General features: G+C 45.5%; 1 protein-coding gene across 19 annotated transcripts in view; it reads right to left on the bottom strand.

Annotated features, from left to right (window-relative positions):
• The window catches only part of DLG2 (discs large MAGUK scaffold protein 2), a 902,142-nt gene that overhangs the window by 724,534 nt on the left and 161,811 nt on the right, over positions 1-15,797 (bottom strand). For 2 of the 19 annotated variants that reach the window (XM_083736244.1, XM_083736245.1), the window contains exon 1: positions 9,032-9,473. The exons of 13 other annotated variants lie outside the window; for them this stretch is intronic. In XM_083736244.1, the coding sequence (XP_083592370.1) occupies positions 9,032-9,061 (30 nt within the window). In that variant the 5' untranslated portion in view covers positions 9,062-9,473. Of the gene's footprint in view, positions 1-9,031; positions 9,474-15,797 lie in introns of those variants that run through there. 4 more of the 19 variants (XM_083736256.1, XM_083736257.1, XM_083736254.1 and 1 more) reach the window with 3 other exon arrangements.

Here is a 15,797-nt window from a genome sequence, read left to right as displayed (position 1 = left end):
GTGTTTTACTGCTTTAACTCACTCTGAGAACTTTGGGTGAAGGGCAGGTAATAAATACACAACTTAGCAAAGTAGGTGGAATTAAAACTACAACAACACATTCCCCTGCTGCCTGCCCATGCCTCCTCCCCTTCCCTTCCTGTGTTGTGTCTATTTTAGACTTTCAGGCCCTTGGAACAGGGACCTGTCATACTTTGTAGAATGGCATGAACACTGACGGCAGTATATAAAGATAGATTATGCATGTGATGCTTTGAACATTAGGAAGTTCTATATCAGGGTAGCCAATGTGGTGGCCTCCAAATGCTGGACTGCCACTCCCATCACCTCCGACCATTTGTCGTGATGGCTGGGGCTGATGGGAAGTGGAGTCCAACGACCTCTAAAAGGCACTACGTCATGTTCCCTGTTCCATATGAATGCTAAATATTTTAAATTCCTTTGTCACATGATTGTTCCACCATTTCTTTTGCTCCTTGGCTCACATCAAGTAGATTGTGAGTTTTCCAGCATGGCTGGTTTTGCACGCAGAGCTTAGTATCAACATTTTCTGTGCTATATAAATAATGAAGATGCAATAATCAATAATTTACTTGCACGGATAGAACTCAACCTAAGGAATCCCTTTTCTCTTATTGCTCTTCCCCTAAAGTCTAAACTGCAGCAATAAATGCAGTTAATAAACTAAACTAAACTAACCACACACATACACACTTTAAATACAACTGGAAACAGCTAAATCTTAGCTGCAATACCCAACGCTAATTTATTTGTACAAAGTTCAGGGGGGGTGAATGAGCAGCGCACGTCACTTACTTCAGAGCTTTATAGAATTCAGGTCCAGCCTAGTACACATACATCCAACATTTGCAAATATAACAGATGTTGCTTACTTCTCTGACGCAAAGGACGTTGATCTCAATCTCAGATGCTCCAGGCGAAGAGCATCTGCGGCTCCTGAGCATGAATTTTAAGGTTCTAGAAAGTACATCAATGCAAAAATGGAGCACTTACTTCATTTATATTGCAAAGATGAATTCCACTGCACAGAATGACTTGAACCTGAACATTTTGCTGCCGCTACCACCATCATCATCTTCAGAGGAATCTGGATTTACTCTCACATGCCCATAGCAGTTGTTTACTGATTGACCTCTGAGCTGAATGCATAATTAATGGGTACAAGTACTGACATCCCATACTCATGTTAAGACTGCTCCAGTGGGTTGCTCCAGTGACACAGGAACTGCCACATTCTCCCCAACATATGCTAGGTACAGCCATATACAGCTGTGTAATATCTGCATTGTATATTCTAACGCTGAACTCAATTCTCCCAAGTGCCATAAGAATAGGAGAAGAGCCCTGTTAGATGAGGCTAAAGAGCCATCCAGCAAATCTGTCAATTTAGATTTCTCTCCTTTCCTCATTTTTCCAATCATACATTCAGTTCCACACATTTCCACTTAAGTTTACAATTAAATGAAGAAGTCCTTGCAAAAATTCACCGGCATTTAATATGAATTTCTCCTAATGTGCACATATTTACAGCCTAATACGGACATTGTTACAAACCAGCTTCCCCTAAAGTAATGCATTTTTAAATGTTATCGTCACCAATTTCAGCATTTCTGTGGTTACTTTACCTCTGTATATGCATTCTTGCACACATTACTTGGCTGGAGAACTGCATTGCAAAATTCAGAGGAGGCTGAACTTCAAAAGATGGCTGGGTTTTGGTTTGTCTTTATGTGCAAAACTGGATCAAATTGCTCCCTCATCCCATGGGCAGTCCAGTCCAGTCCTCAGTTCTCACAGCAAGCAATCAGATCCCGCAAGCAGAACATGAGCACAATAGTCCTCCCCCCACTTGTGAGACTCAGTGATGGGTATTCAGAGGCGTACTACCTCCAACGCTGGAGGCAGCCACAATGGAGCTGTCCCAATGACCTCTTTGGTAACTGTAACAGCAAGACACCTTCATCTGCCCCAACTGCAATAAACATGTCTCTCCATTGCAGGTGTTGTAACTGTCCAGCGGTTTGACTTCATCCCCAAGGATGCATCCTTCCATTGTCTCCCAAAACAGACAGGTGCCAACAAGATTTTTAAAACTTGGGAAGCAATCCTATGTACAAGAATTTGGGATAAAGCCAGCCAGCCTAAGCTCAACTGATATAAAGTTACACCAGATCCAAATTTGGTTCAGCAGCGGGGCTACTGCTGGCTGAGCCAATGAATAGCGTTTGAGTTACACCACCCTTTGGGGCAGCTTAACTTACACTAGGTTGCCAGGTCACATGACCAAACTGAATGGGCATATGATCCAGCCTAAGTTCCCCTTCTCTGGTTCCCCAAGAACACACCCTTTCCGGGGCTTATGCAGGCTTGAGATGCAGCAGTCTCGGCACATCCAGTTGGGTCGTCCAAAGGCAAGCCAGCATAGCCCATCTGCGCTGAGAAACTCTTGGCTCAGCTGGAGAACCCCTGGATCCTAACCCACTCATCCAAGCAGAGCTTGCTATGGGATTGCTCCCTAAGTGCCTTGCCAGTTGTTGTTGTTTCGTCGTTCAGTCGTGTCCGACTCTTCGTGACCCCATGGACCAGAGAACGCCAGGCACCTCTGTCCTCCACTGCCTCCCGCAGTTTGGTCAAACCTTGCCAGTTACTAGTTCTGAACTTTCATCCTTCTGACACTTTGGCAGTAAGTTCAGGGCACAGATTCCTAATTGCATAACTGACATGGGGAATTCACCGCTCCAAAAGTGTGGTGGTGGCCACCAGATTGGGCCAAACTAGACATGATTGCCATTCGTGCAATTAACAGCTTTGTGGATATATTTTTCAAAGTAAATTGCAGGCACAGGAGACCTTACACAGGAGTAAGTGGTCCTTCATCCTTTAGCCCTGATCAGGTCCCCTGAACCTACTAAAGGCACTGTACAGGATAGGGAGCGCTCATTGGCTTCAATGTGAGCTTTCCCCCCCATTGCAGGTAACAGGTACAGTCCCTCCCTCCCCATTTGCATTTGGATTGCAGGGTTAAATCCCCCTATCCAACACCTTGGAGTGGAGGCAATGCAGATTGGGGCCCCCACTTGCAATCTACTTTTAAAAAAATCTTTCATGCAATTGCCAATTGCATGAATAATATTGTGCCACCTTGGGCCCTTAGCTTTTCATACATATGGAGGATAGGTCTGTCACTATCAGTCAGAAAGCTGCCTTATGTTGAGTCATGCCATTGGTCCACCCAGCTCAGCACAACCAACCAAGTGCCCTTCAGATGTTGGAACAACAGCACCCCACCTGCTGGGAAGGTAGCCTAGCAGCTCCACCCTACTCGGCGAGTCGCTTCTCATTAAAGTAACAAAGCAATTATTCTTAATATCTGTACAGTGGTACCTCGGGTTACAGACACTTCAGGTTACAGACGCTTCAGGTTACAGACTCAACTAACACAGAAATAGTACCTTGGGTTATGAACCTTGCTTCAGGATGAGAACAGAAATTGTGTGGTGGTGGCAGCAGGAGGCCCCATTAGCTAAAGTGGTACCTCAGGTTAAGAACAGTTTCGGGTTAAGAACGGACCTCCAGAACAAATTAAGTTCTTAACCCGAGGTACCACTGTGTAGGGCTTTCAAGTGCTCAAAGCACTTTACAAGGATTTTCATGTTGAAACCACTGTAGAACTTGCAGCGCCAATGAAGATCTTATTGCAGCAGGTAATATTTCTGATTTTTTGATTAGTTTTAACTAATTTTATATTTACTGTGTCTTTTTAGTCTTGCTGCACACTGCTTAGAGCTTACAGTGCAAGCAGCATATAAACTGGTGAAATAAATAAGAACCCAAGGAATCCTGGGAACTGTAGGTTTTTTAGGATGCTGAGGGGTATTAGGAGACCTCCTTTTGCCCTTACAAAACTAGAAATCCTGGAAAACCCTAGCAGAAGGGATTGATTGTAAAACCATTCTGGGAACTGTAGCTCAGTTAAGGGAATTGGTGGGTCTCTCTTAACAACCCTCAGCACCCTTAACAAACTACTAAAGCTTGCTTTGGTTAAATTTGTGTTAATTTTGGACTCAATCTTTGCTTTAAAGTGGTACCTCGGGTTACAGACACTTCAGGTTACAGACTCCACTAACCCAGAAGTGGTACATCGGGTTGAGAACTTTACCTCAGGATGAGAACGGAAATCGTGTGGCGGCAGCGGGAGGCCCCATTAGCTAAAGTGGTACCTCAGGTAAAGAACAGTTTCAGGTTAAGAATGCAGCTCCGGAACAAATTAAGTTCTTAACCCGAGGTACCACTGTGTTGTGTTCTGGCTTATTAATTCTTTTTTTATTTGCAATAATAATAATAATAATAATAATAATAATAATAATAATAATTTTTATTTATATCCCGCCCTCCCCAGCCGAAGCTGGGCTCAGGGCGGCTAACAACACTAAAACAGTACAACATTATAAAACATTATAAAAATGAATTAAAATCAAAATTGATGGCAACCATAAACTAAAGTTTTGTAAAGATTGCCAAAGGAGGGAGTCAGGCTGCGCCCTGACCAAAGGCCAGGTGGAACAGCTCTGTCTTGCAGGCCCTGCGGAAAGATGTCAAATCCTGCAGGGCCCTTGTCTCTTGTGACAGAGCGTTCCACCAGGTTGGAGCCGCAGCCGAAAAAGCCCTGGCTCTAGTTGAGGCCAGCCTAACCTCTCTGTGGCTTGGGACCTTCAAGGTGTTTTTATTTGAAGATCGTAAGTTCCTCTGTGGGGCATACCAGGAGAGGCGGTCCCGTAGGTACGAAGGCCCTAGGCCGTGTAGGGCTTTGAAGGTTAAAACCAGCACCTTAAATCTGATCCTGTACTCCACCGGGAGCCAGTGCAGCTGGTATAGCACTGGATGAATGTGATCTCTAAGCGAAGACCCCGTAAGGAGTCTCGCTGTGGCATTTTGCACCAGCTGGAGTTTCTGGGTCAGTCTCAAGGGCAGCCCCACGTAGAGCGAGTTACAATAATCCAGTCTGGAGGTGACCGTCGCGTGGATCACAGTGGCTAGGTCAGGGCGAGAGAGGTAAGGAGCCAACTGCTTAGCTTGGCGGAGATGAAAAAATGCCGCCTTTGTTATAGCTGCAATCTGCGCCTCCATGGAGAGGGAGGTATCGAAGATTACACCCAAACTCTTAACGGACGGTGCTGGCACTAATTGCAGAGATGGGAGTTGCCCCCTCAGTCCCATGTCGTCCCGTCCCAGCCAGAGGACCTCTGTCTTCGAAGGATTTAACTTCAACCGGCTCCCACGTAACCATCCAGCCACAGCCTCCAAGCATCTGATCAGTGTGTCTGGGGCCGAGTCCGGATGGCCGTCCATCAACAGATAGAGTTGGGTGTCATCAGCATACTGATGGCAGCCCAGCCCAAAACTCCGGACAAGCTGGGCGAGGGGGCGCATAAAGATGTTAAAAAGCATCGGGGAGAGTATTGCACCCTGGGGCACACCACACACCAAGGAGTGGCGGGGTGACAATTCCCCCCCAAGCGCCACCCTCTGTCCCCGACCAGAGAGAAACGAGCGCAGCCATTGAAGGACTGTGCCCTGGATCCCCACGTCGGCAAGGCGGTGGTCCAGGAGTTCGTGATCGACCATGTCGAAGGCTGCTGACAGGTCTAGAAGAATCAGCAACCCCGACCCGCCTCGATCCAGCTGCCTGCGGAGATCATCTGTTAGGGCGACCAGAGCCGTCTCGGTCCCATGACCAGCGCGGAAGCCGGACTGGAATGGATCCAGAGCTGATGTTTCATCCAGAAACCTACCAAGCTGTTCAGCAACCGCTCTCTCAATCACCTTACCCAGGAATGGAAGATTAGAAACCGGGCGGTAATTGGATAGATCTAAGGGATCTAATGATGTTTTCTTTAAGAGCGGGCGCACCACTGCCTCCTTCAGTTCCCCTGGGAATGTCCCGGTGCCAAGGGACAGATTGATGATATCCCCCAGGGGGCCCCGCACCTCGTCTGGACACGCTCTAATCAGCCAGGACGGGCACGGGTCCTGTATTCTATACTAGAGCTTTACGGGAGTCACCTTGAGGGAACTTTTTTGCACCCAGAGGTGGTGTATGAATATCTTAAATAAAATAAATAAATAAACAAATAAATAGTGAGTTTATGGCAGAGGTGATATTCAAACCATAGACTTCCTGATCTGGAGCCCAGTCTCTTAGCCACTGTGCTACACCACCTCTCGCTGAACAAAATTTTTAAAAAATTCCTTCCAGTAGCACCTTAGAGACCAACTAAGTTTGTTATTGGTATGAGCTTTCGTGTGCATGCACACTTCTTCAGATACACTGAAATAATAACAAACTTAGTTGGTCTCTTAGGTGCTACTGGAAGGATTTTTTTTTTATTTTGTTTCGACTACGGCAGACCAACACTGCTACTTACCTGTAACTACACCTCTCTCTGAATCAGTGAAGATGCAGGACTGCAAATGGAGGGGAAGGGAATGACCAGCCCACACACAAATGAGACACAATCAACAAAGTACACAAACAGTAGAGGACGCTAACTCTCCATAATTTACCTCCCACAAGAGTTTATTGACAAGACTTGTGTCCCCTCTTCTGCGGCAACAAAGTGGCAAATGTAAGAAAATTCTTGTGGGTTTGTGCATACCTCAGCAAGTGACCAAGTACAACAGTCTTCTGCCTTTCCAATACTGGAGACCTGCAACATGGGGCCAGCTTTTCAATTATTATCATGCCACCATCCCTTTCTTGGAATCTTGCCTTCCCTGCTTTACGTCTATCACTTAAAGGCGGCAGCAATTGCACCATCATACTATTTAGAGACCAATGTCACTGCACTCCTTCCATTTCTGAAATTTGCAAAAAGGTACATTATATAATCTGATAACTAAAGCAGCACACCCAGCCACAGCTTTGCTTGCTGAGTTTGGGTGTGTGTGTGTTCTTCCTTCTTCTCTGCAGCAGCTCCCACTGCAAAAGAGATTAGCCACTACTCAGCTTTGAAGAAGACTTGCCTCTTTGGCGCTGTGTAGTGCTAGGGGGACGCGGGTGGCGCTGTGGGTTAAACCACAGAGCCTAGGGCTTGCCGATCAGAAGGTCGGTGGTTCGAATCCCCGCGACGGGGTGAGCTCCCGTTTCTCAGTCCCTGCTCCTGCCAACCTAGCAGTTCGAAAGCACAAAGTGCAAGTAGATAAATAGGTACCACTCCAGCAGGAAGGTAAATGGCGTTTCCGTGCGCTGCTCTGGTTCGCCAGAAGCGGCTTAGTCATGCTGGCCACATGACCCGGAAGCGGTACGCCGGCTCCCTCGGCCAATAAAGCGAGATGAGCGCCGCAACCCCAGAGTCAGACAACGACTGGACCTAATGGTCAGGGTCCCTTTACCTTTACTAGTGCTATGGGTAGAACGGCAAGCAGAACTCTGGTTGCACAAGCTACTCCAACTCCTCATGCATGCCCCCATCTTAGTATCCTGGCTATAGGGGCTGGAACAAAGGAAGCGACTTGCAGGTTGGTGGGATTTGGGGCTCTTGTGTGTTCTGAACATGGGGTATCCAGCAAGGATGCGGCTTGTGCATCATCACCCACTGGCAGCCAACGAAAGGTAAGGACAGATTACGTGATGATGACTGGGGAAGAGCTGTAGCAAAATGGTCCATCGTCTGCATAGAAGGGGCCAGGATCAGTTCCTGGTATCTCCAGAGGCAGGGCTCCTGGGAATGTCTCCTGTGTGAAACCCTGGAAAGCCACTAATCACCCAGTGCGGACAGCATTGAGCTAGATGGACTAGTAGTTTGATCCAGTTAAGGAAGCTTTCTATGTTCGTATTACGTAATCAGTGTGCACAGTGCTCTAGAGTACAAAGGAACAGGCTCCAATGAGTTTACAATCTACCATTTAACACAGGGGAAACAACAGCAGAAAGGATGAGATGCTACTCATGGTCCCTTGCAAAATGTTCCAGGTCAGGTCGCATCACTCTTCTCTTTGGGGGACTCTGCTCATTGAGATTCCTGCATTGCAGGGGGTTGGACTAGATGACCCTCAGGGTCCCTTCCAACTCTACAGTTCTATGATTCTATTCATTAGCATGACTGCATACCAACTTCTCCTTCAGCTAGCTTCTCCTTCTCCTTTGCCTTGCCTTGCTTTACCTCCAACTTAAAAAGGAGCCTGGGTCTGACATAAGCATGATTGCAATGAACCATATGAAATATTTTTTGCACACACAGAGAGAGGTTAATGTCCTATTTAACATGCATATATTATTATTAATAATAACTTAATTTATATTCCACCCTTCATCCCAGAGTGGTTTACAACATATTAGAAAGATCAAGAAGAGCCCAGGTTAGGCCAAATGTCCATCTTTAGACTAACATTCTGCTGCCAAGAACAGCCAGCCAGATCCCTCCAGGAGGCTTGCAAACTGAGTGTTGCTTTGTGCCCCAGAGGTAAACTGCCTTTAAATATGGAGGGTCCACTGTGCCATCATGACTAACCTTATGAAAACTTGGATTCTCCAATCAGAAACCCTGTCCTTATCAAAACTTCACATGATTGGCTTTTAAGGCAAAAGAAGCGAAAGTGTATGAAATGCTCAGAGTTTCAAAAAGCAACAACTGGTGAACCACAGCTAACTCATTTTCATTAAAATCTGCTGTGATGTGTGCATAGAGGCTATTTTTTCTGCATGTCCTCTAGTACCTGAGTTATTAATAGATGCAAGCAAAATCTAAGATTAAAACACACAAAGACACACACACACACACACACTATGCAGGCCTCTTTCTGGTTAAAGGCAATTAATACATTGTTTAGAAAGGAGGTATATCAGAACATAGATAGAGCTTAACAGTCATGTCAGGGGAATTGAATACCGGCTGAAGCCAGGCTTAGTTATCACTTCATCTTGCAACCTGAGCCTGAGAACATCTTCCGTCTGTTTAATCACAGGCAGGGAATGAAAGACAAGCAAACGGCAACATTTTCCAGTTCCTACCTTAGTAGTGACAATGCACAGACAATCCATTCCGATAAGCTCTCCAGGAGTACGTGGAAATCCTCAAGCAAAACAGCAAGGCTTTTACAAGAAATAGAAGAGGAGCATGCACAGGCTTGAATCTACGGAGCCGGCTGCCGTTTTTTGCCCCCCCCTCCCTTCCTGACAGGCCCCGCAGAAGAAACTGGAGTCCTCCTCCACATCGCTTAAAGGCAGGCATGATTCTCCCAGGGATCCGAAGCCCCGTTAGAAAGCATCTCAAGCAAAACTTCCAGGTGGCTTCTCCAGCCTGATTGCTGCATTGTCCAGCTTGCAATCAGAAATATCCTCTAAGCAGTCTGTTCTGAACGGTGGAGAGGAGAGCCACAAACACGTACGAGGGACCAGGAAGCATTGCATATCATCTCTGTTTCTACAATTCTGATCGGCTCTTTCAGTATAACCCAAAAAAGGCTTTCTCTGCCAAGTCTCTCTCTTTTTCTTTTTCGCTCTCTCTCTCTCTCTCTCTCTCTCTCTCTCTCTCTCTCTCCCTCTCCCTCTGAGTTATCTCTGCTTTTAAAAAAATAACACTCGGTTTGTGTTTGCAAATTCTGAGTAAGCACAATGCACACAACTATTGGGCCCATCCATCAAAGGACTATCAGTGCGCTGCCAAAACAATAGCTTTGGGGTTGTAAAGCTCATTGTTAGAAGCATGCTTCCCAAGTACACATTTTGCTAGAGTACTGCGGTGTGCAATGCAGTTTTTTTCTTCACCTCGCCTAAATCACTCATAGTTTCTCAAAGCAGATTCACAGCTAGGAAATGGACCTGGGAGAAACATAGAGGGTTAAGGAGAAAACAAATATGTAGCATCCCTTATGTGGTTCGCTGCTGGTGGCTGCTTAATGCAGGAGAACACCTAAGAATTCTAAGTCCTGGAGGCCATTGGGCGAAGACAGTGCTTTTATAATGCACCTCTTATATAGCAGGATCTCCACTGCAAGAGTGATGTAATTTTGGTATGTACAGACAGTTGGAGACACTTAGTCTATAAGAGACTTGGAAGTTCTTCGAAGGAGGCATTCTGTGCTCACATATTTCATCTAGTTCGTCCCATTGCTAGTCCTGATCAAAGAGGTACTGCAGGTTTTAGAAATGGTTTAAATAAAAAAAAACCTGCAAAGCCCATTTACCATAGGTGCAAGCAGGATGAAACAGCAAACCCTCTTCCAAATTGCCTTCAGTTCTTGGGGGAGGTAGGGAAAGCTGTCATCTGTTTCCAAATCAAAGCACTGTAATTAGAAAGCTCTGGAAAGCAGGCGTTTTAATTAAGGACGCTTCCAAAAAATTCTGAATTACTTCTTACTGTTGTTGTTTCCAAAGGGGAAGTATCAGGAATTCTCCTTTTTTTTCCCAGGGAAGGAGTATTTCTGAATGTTATGCGGATCACACATAGCATTGCAGCAGCTTTCAGTTCATTCATATATTCTTCCCACACACAAATTACTGAAGTGTTTGTACTCACTGAAGCACCACCACAAAACAAGCGATCTTGATGTGATCACAGAATGGTCATATAAAGGTTATTTTCCAATGCACAGAAGTCTATGTGTGCATCAGTTAAGACACTACACAAAAGGAATCAGACAAAACCACAATGATACTGCTTCCTCGCAGTGTTTATTATTAATATGCACAAACACACTGATGTGATTTAGAGACGGGAAGAAATTCAAATCAAAGAATCGCAGCATTGGGAAAGACCTTCAAGGTTCTGTAGTCCAACACACTCACCAGCTCAATTAGGGATCTGCAATGCAGGATGCAACTACAGCAGCGATGTCAAATCTGTGCTTTCCAAACACTGTAGGACTCCAACTCCCATAATCACTGACCATCGGCCATGCTGGCTGGGGCTGATGGGAGCTGGAGTCCAGAAACATTTTATTTGAAGGGCTGTGTGGCAAGCCACCCCTGAACTGCAGCAGACCTAGAGATATGGGAAGCTGAATCAGACCATGATATCTATCTCACTATGAAGAACAGTGGATCACCAGGCAGAAGTCTCTCCTGGCCCTACCTCAAGGTGTTGGGTTCTGAACTTGGGGCCGTCTGCATGCAAAGCAGATGCTCTAGCCCTGAGCTACAGGCCTTCCCCTTGGATGGATGAAAGACAGCCATCCAGCCTCTGCTTAAATGCAGTGGCGTAGCGTGGGGGGTGCTTAAATGCAGTGGCGTAGCGTGCACCGGGCGCAACATCTGGGGGGGCTCTCTGCCCCCTGCTAAAATGCACGGGTTAGGGGGCGCAAATTACTTGCCTTGCCCTGGGTGCTGACAACCCATGCTACGCCACTGCTTAAATGCCTCCAGCAAGTGAGAGTCCTGACACCTCCCCAGGCAATCAGATTCCTCTTTCCACTAGGGAACTTTTCCTAATGTTTAGTTAAAATCTACTTCCCTGCAGTTTCCACCTACTGGTTATAGGCCTGCCCTCTGGGAACAATAGACAGCAAATGAGTAAGTCCGAGTGAACTGAAACGTGCAGCAAACCACACAGACTTCGGTTCCAGAATTCATTTTTAGAAATTTGGCTAGTTGTGGCAGAACTGGAACACAGGGCAGAGCAAAGGCGCGGCTCAGTAAAGGAACAGAATATGGGAAATCACAGCTTTTTACAACTCTCTCTCTCTCTCTCTCTCTCTCTCTCATGAAATATGTGGCGTGATAGCTACCCCATTACAGCAGCCAGTACTCTGAACAACATTTATGATACAGTGGTACCTCGGGTTACATATGCTTCAGGTTACATACGCTTCAGGTTACATATGCTTCAGGTTACAAAATCCACTAACCCAGAAATAGTGCTTCAGGTTAAGAACTTTGCTTCAGGATGAGAACAGAAATCATGCTCCGGCGGCACGGCAGCAAAAAGTGGTGCTTCAGGTTGAGAACAGTTTCAGGTTAAGAACGGACCTCCGGAATGAATTAAGTACTTAACCCGAGGTACCACTGTACAATGTAAGGGTGTGCAACTTCCCTGTTCACATATTTAGGTATCTTGGACGGAAGAGAGGGCTGCCACTTTTTAACATGGCAAAGTATGGACGGTCTAGCCAGTCATCATTCCAGTAGGCAAAATCAATGGTGGCTGTTGCCACCATTGTATAATCATAGGCATCTAGTTACTTTTTTCCATTACAAAATATGAAGTTGGAAATAGCTAATGTGCAGTATTGCTTTTTAAAAAAATATTGTATAGTTGTTTCAGTAGTCTGTGGTTAAGGGGAGTGGATATATGTGGTGTCAGGCAAGAACATAGTGTGCGTGGAACAACTGTGTGGGTAGGAGGAGTGGAAATTTGCAGTGGCAGGCAAGAACATGTCACACATGCAGCAAATGTGATGGTGTGATTGTGCTTCCTTCGTACTTTGCAGTGATTTTTCAGGCTGAAGGTGAGGGACTTTTCTGTGAGAGCCAGGAACGTCCCCATGTGTGCAGAATGCAGGATGCTTTTATTGACTAGTGCATCTCTGAATGTGGAAGAGACATTTTGCACCAAGTTGTAAAGAATACTCAAATAAGGGGGGGGGGGGGCAAGTGCTGGTTTTGATTATTTAAACTGGTTTTTTTTAATGGGATTTGTTGCTTGCCATGAGTTCTCACTGGAGAGAGGTAATTAAAATTAAATAAAGAGCTTGGTATCTTGGCAGATATAAAAAAATTCATTGCAAAGTTTTTTAGGGTGTGTGTGGATGAGACATAGATAAATAGATCATAGATAAATAGGGTTCCCCCCCCCCTCACATTTGGGCATTACAAGTTAAGGCAGACATAACAACCTAAGTGATTTGAACATATATTTATTCACTTCCTTATAAAAACATTCCTGAAGCTGAAAAAGTAACCCAGAATATGCTCAAATCAGTGCTACTACACTTGCAATGAAATTCTATACATGCATTGACCTAAGTAAGCCTGAATGAGTTTGCAGTTGAGCCCCATTACTTCTGAGCAGACATGTATAGGATAGCACTGCTAAAATAGTATGACCGGCTTTACCCTTTGTTACCTGTGAACGCAGTCCTTCTATGAGTCACGCTTATAGAACAGGGGTCACCAACGCAGCACCCGTGGGCACCATAGAACCCATGGCGGCTTCCAGTGGTGCCACTGAGTGGGAGTTCCAAAATTTATCCTTTCGGGTTTTTTAACAGAAATAAGTAACCAGCCCTCCTATAAAGAAAAGTTATGGGGCAAAATGTTATGGTACTTTACTTAGAAAGTAAAAGTGGGGTGGCTGTGCTCCATGTTGTTATGAGACAGTGTGTGTGTGTGTGTGTGTGTGTGAGAGAGAGAGAGAGAGAGAGAGAGAGAGAGAGAGAGAGAGAGAGAGATCAGTATTATGTGATCTCCACAATCAGGACTTCCTATGGCAAGCGTAAGGTTGTTGGGGCTGGTTGTTTGTGTTATGCTATGCTCCCTTCAGGGCAGCCATTTTGTAACTGGAACCCACAAGACTCTCAAAATTTGCCCACTAGTCCAAAATTTGCCCACTGTTACAGAAGAATAACTATCTGAAACCTGGTCAGTATAGCTCCGAGTAATTTCTCTTTCTACCTGAGTTGTGTGTAACTGGCATATTCTATACCAAAATAAGAGGTAGCACTGATTTAAAAAGAAAGAATTTCTAACCCTTGTGCCTCTCTCATTCTTTGGGTTCCCCCATTCACCTAGTAACAAAAAAATAAAAACCAAAGAAAGTGTGATTTTATACTCGCATTCATCTTTTCCCCTGATACAAACTCCGTGTGCAAAGAAATATTTTATCACTTTTCCAGACAAACGGCACATAACTTTTCAAATCCCTTACTGCCTGATGCCATCCATGTTTACTTTAAAAGCAAATCCTGCCAAAGTCAAGAGGGGCTTACTCCCAAGTAACAACATGCACATGGGGCTGCAAACGTAATCACTTCAACCTGGAGTTATGTCACAGTTTTGCAACAAATATTGCTGCAATGTACTAAAGTACTCCACACACACCCCACATCCCAGCTTCTGCTTCCCCAACAACAACCCATAAACACACCTTTGTTGCAGCCACACTGTTGCAGAATTTGCCTTTGAGGAGCCGCACATGATTCATGCTCAGAAGAGAAGCCCTCTGCTCAATCGTTAAGCCTTCCTGCTCCCACGAAGGAAGAGGCAGAAGGGGTCAGGATATAGATAAAATGAAAGCCCTGCCCGAAAAGTGAGGAAAATCAATGCCCTCTTCAAGTGGAAGCGTCTAGACATCCATACGATACAGTCCAGGCTTTCGGCATAATGAGGAACCCAACCCCTATAGATCCTTTTCCTGGGAATCTCTTATTCTCATTCCAGCTGAAGTATGTTTCCAATAAACCGTTCTAAGGAAGAAGGGGATGTTTTAAGAGCCATCTACTTTCTGTAAATTATTCAGGCTATAACCCCAATGTTACTGTGGTCTCTCAAGAGGCAAGCGATACAGCCAACACATACCATTACTTTGGTAAGAGTCAATCCTGGCTACTAAAGATCTAAAGCAATTTTGCAAAAAAAAAAAAAAAAGTCCATAGCATCTCAGATGTTCCCAGACAGCAATAAAAAACGGAGGTGCATAGAGACCTACCCGCAGACTATAAAAAGCTTATGCTAAAGGCGGTTGTAAAAGAAAAAGAAAAGAAAGGCTTTGCAAAACTCTCCATAACTTCTGAAGAAAGAAGTGCTGCTGTTTCAGGGATTTCTAGTAGATTTCAGAAACTTTGCATGGGGTTGTACAGTAGAAAGACTCACAACTGGAAGCTATATATGAAGAAACAGTTGGGGTTGCCACGTAGACACCTCGCAGCCTGGACACTGGACAAAGCCCATTAAGTCTCTGGCTAAAACAGGAAAGAAGACAGCCACATAACCTTTCCTGCCCATTCCTTCTGCAGACTTCTTGTTCACCCTTAGCTCTCACAGCTGGAGGCCTTACTAGGGCCAGCAGTGGAGAGGAGGGAGTAGGTGACAAGACTACAAGGCTGTAGCTGCCTTGTCCCATGCTAAGCAAGAGATGTGTCCAGTGTTTGGGGTTGGGAGGGGGCAAGCCTGCACACAGTAGACTCAGCTGATTGCATGTCACTATAATGCAATGTGAACTCAACCTGTGATGATCCAACTATTTTGGAAAGGTCCAGCGCCACCGGAATAAACCAGACCTCATTGTTTGTTCCCAGAGCTAGAATCAAATGAGACCTCCCCAGTAGAGGAGGACCCCAACCAGGATCAGGGAGAATTGGGAAGAGGCGCACTCAGGGCCGAATTTAAGTTTGATGAGGCCCTAAGCTACTGAAGGTAATGGGGCCCTTTATATGTCCCGCTGTCCTTTGTCAACAACAAATTGTCACTTTTTGTGTGTGGAATATATGCTATATGGTAATTTATGGACCTAATAGGTATCTAAAGCCATTTGCGCATGCAGAATGTAAAAAAGTAAAGGGACCCCTGACCATTAGGTCCTGTCGTGACCGACTCTGGGGTTGCAGCGCTCATCTCGCTTTAGTGACTGAGGGAGCTGGCGTACAGCTTCTGGGTCATGTGGCCAGCATGACTCTGGCTAACCAGAGCAGTGCACAGAAACGCCGTTTACCTTCCCGCCGAAGCGGCACCTATTTATCTACTTGCTTTGACATGCATTTGACATGCTTTTGAACTGCTAGGTTGGCAGGAGCAGGAACCAAGCAATGGGAGCTCACCCCGTCGCAGGGATTCAAACCGCCGA

Source organism: Podarcis gaigeae (assembly GCF_964106915.1).
Source record: "Podarcis gaigeae genome assembly, chromosome: 4".
Lineage (NCBI taxonomy): Eukaryota > Metazoa > Chordata > Lepidosauria > Squamata > Lacertidae > Podarcis > Podarcis gaigeae.
This window is presented reverse-complemented; position numbering and strand designations above follow the sequence as displayed.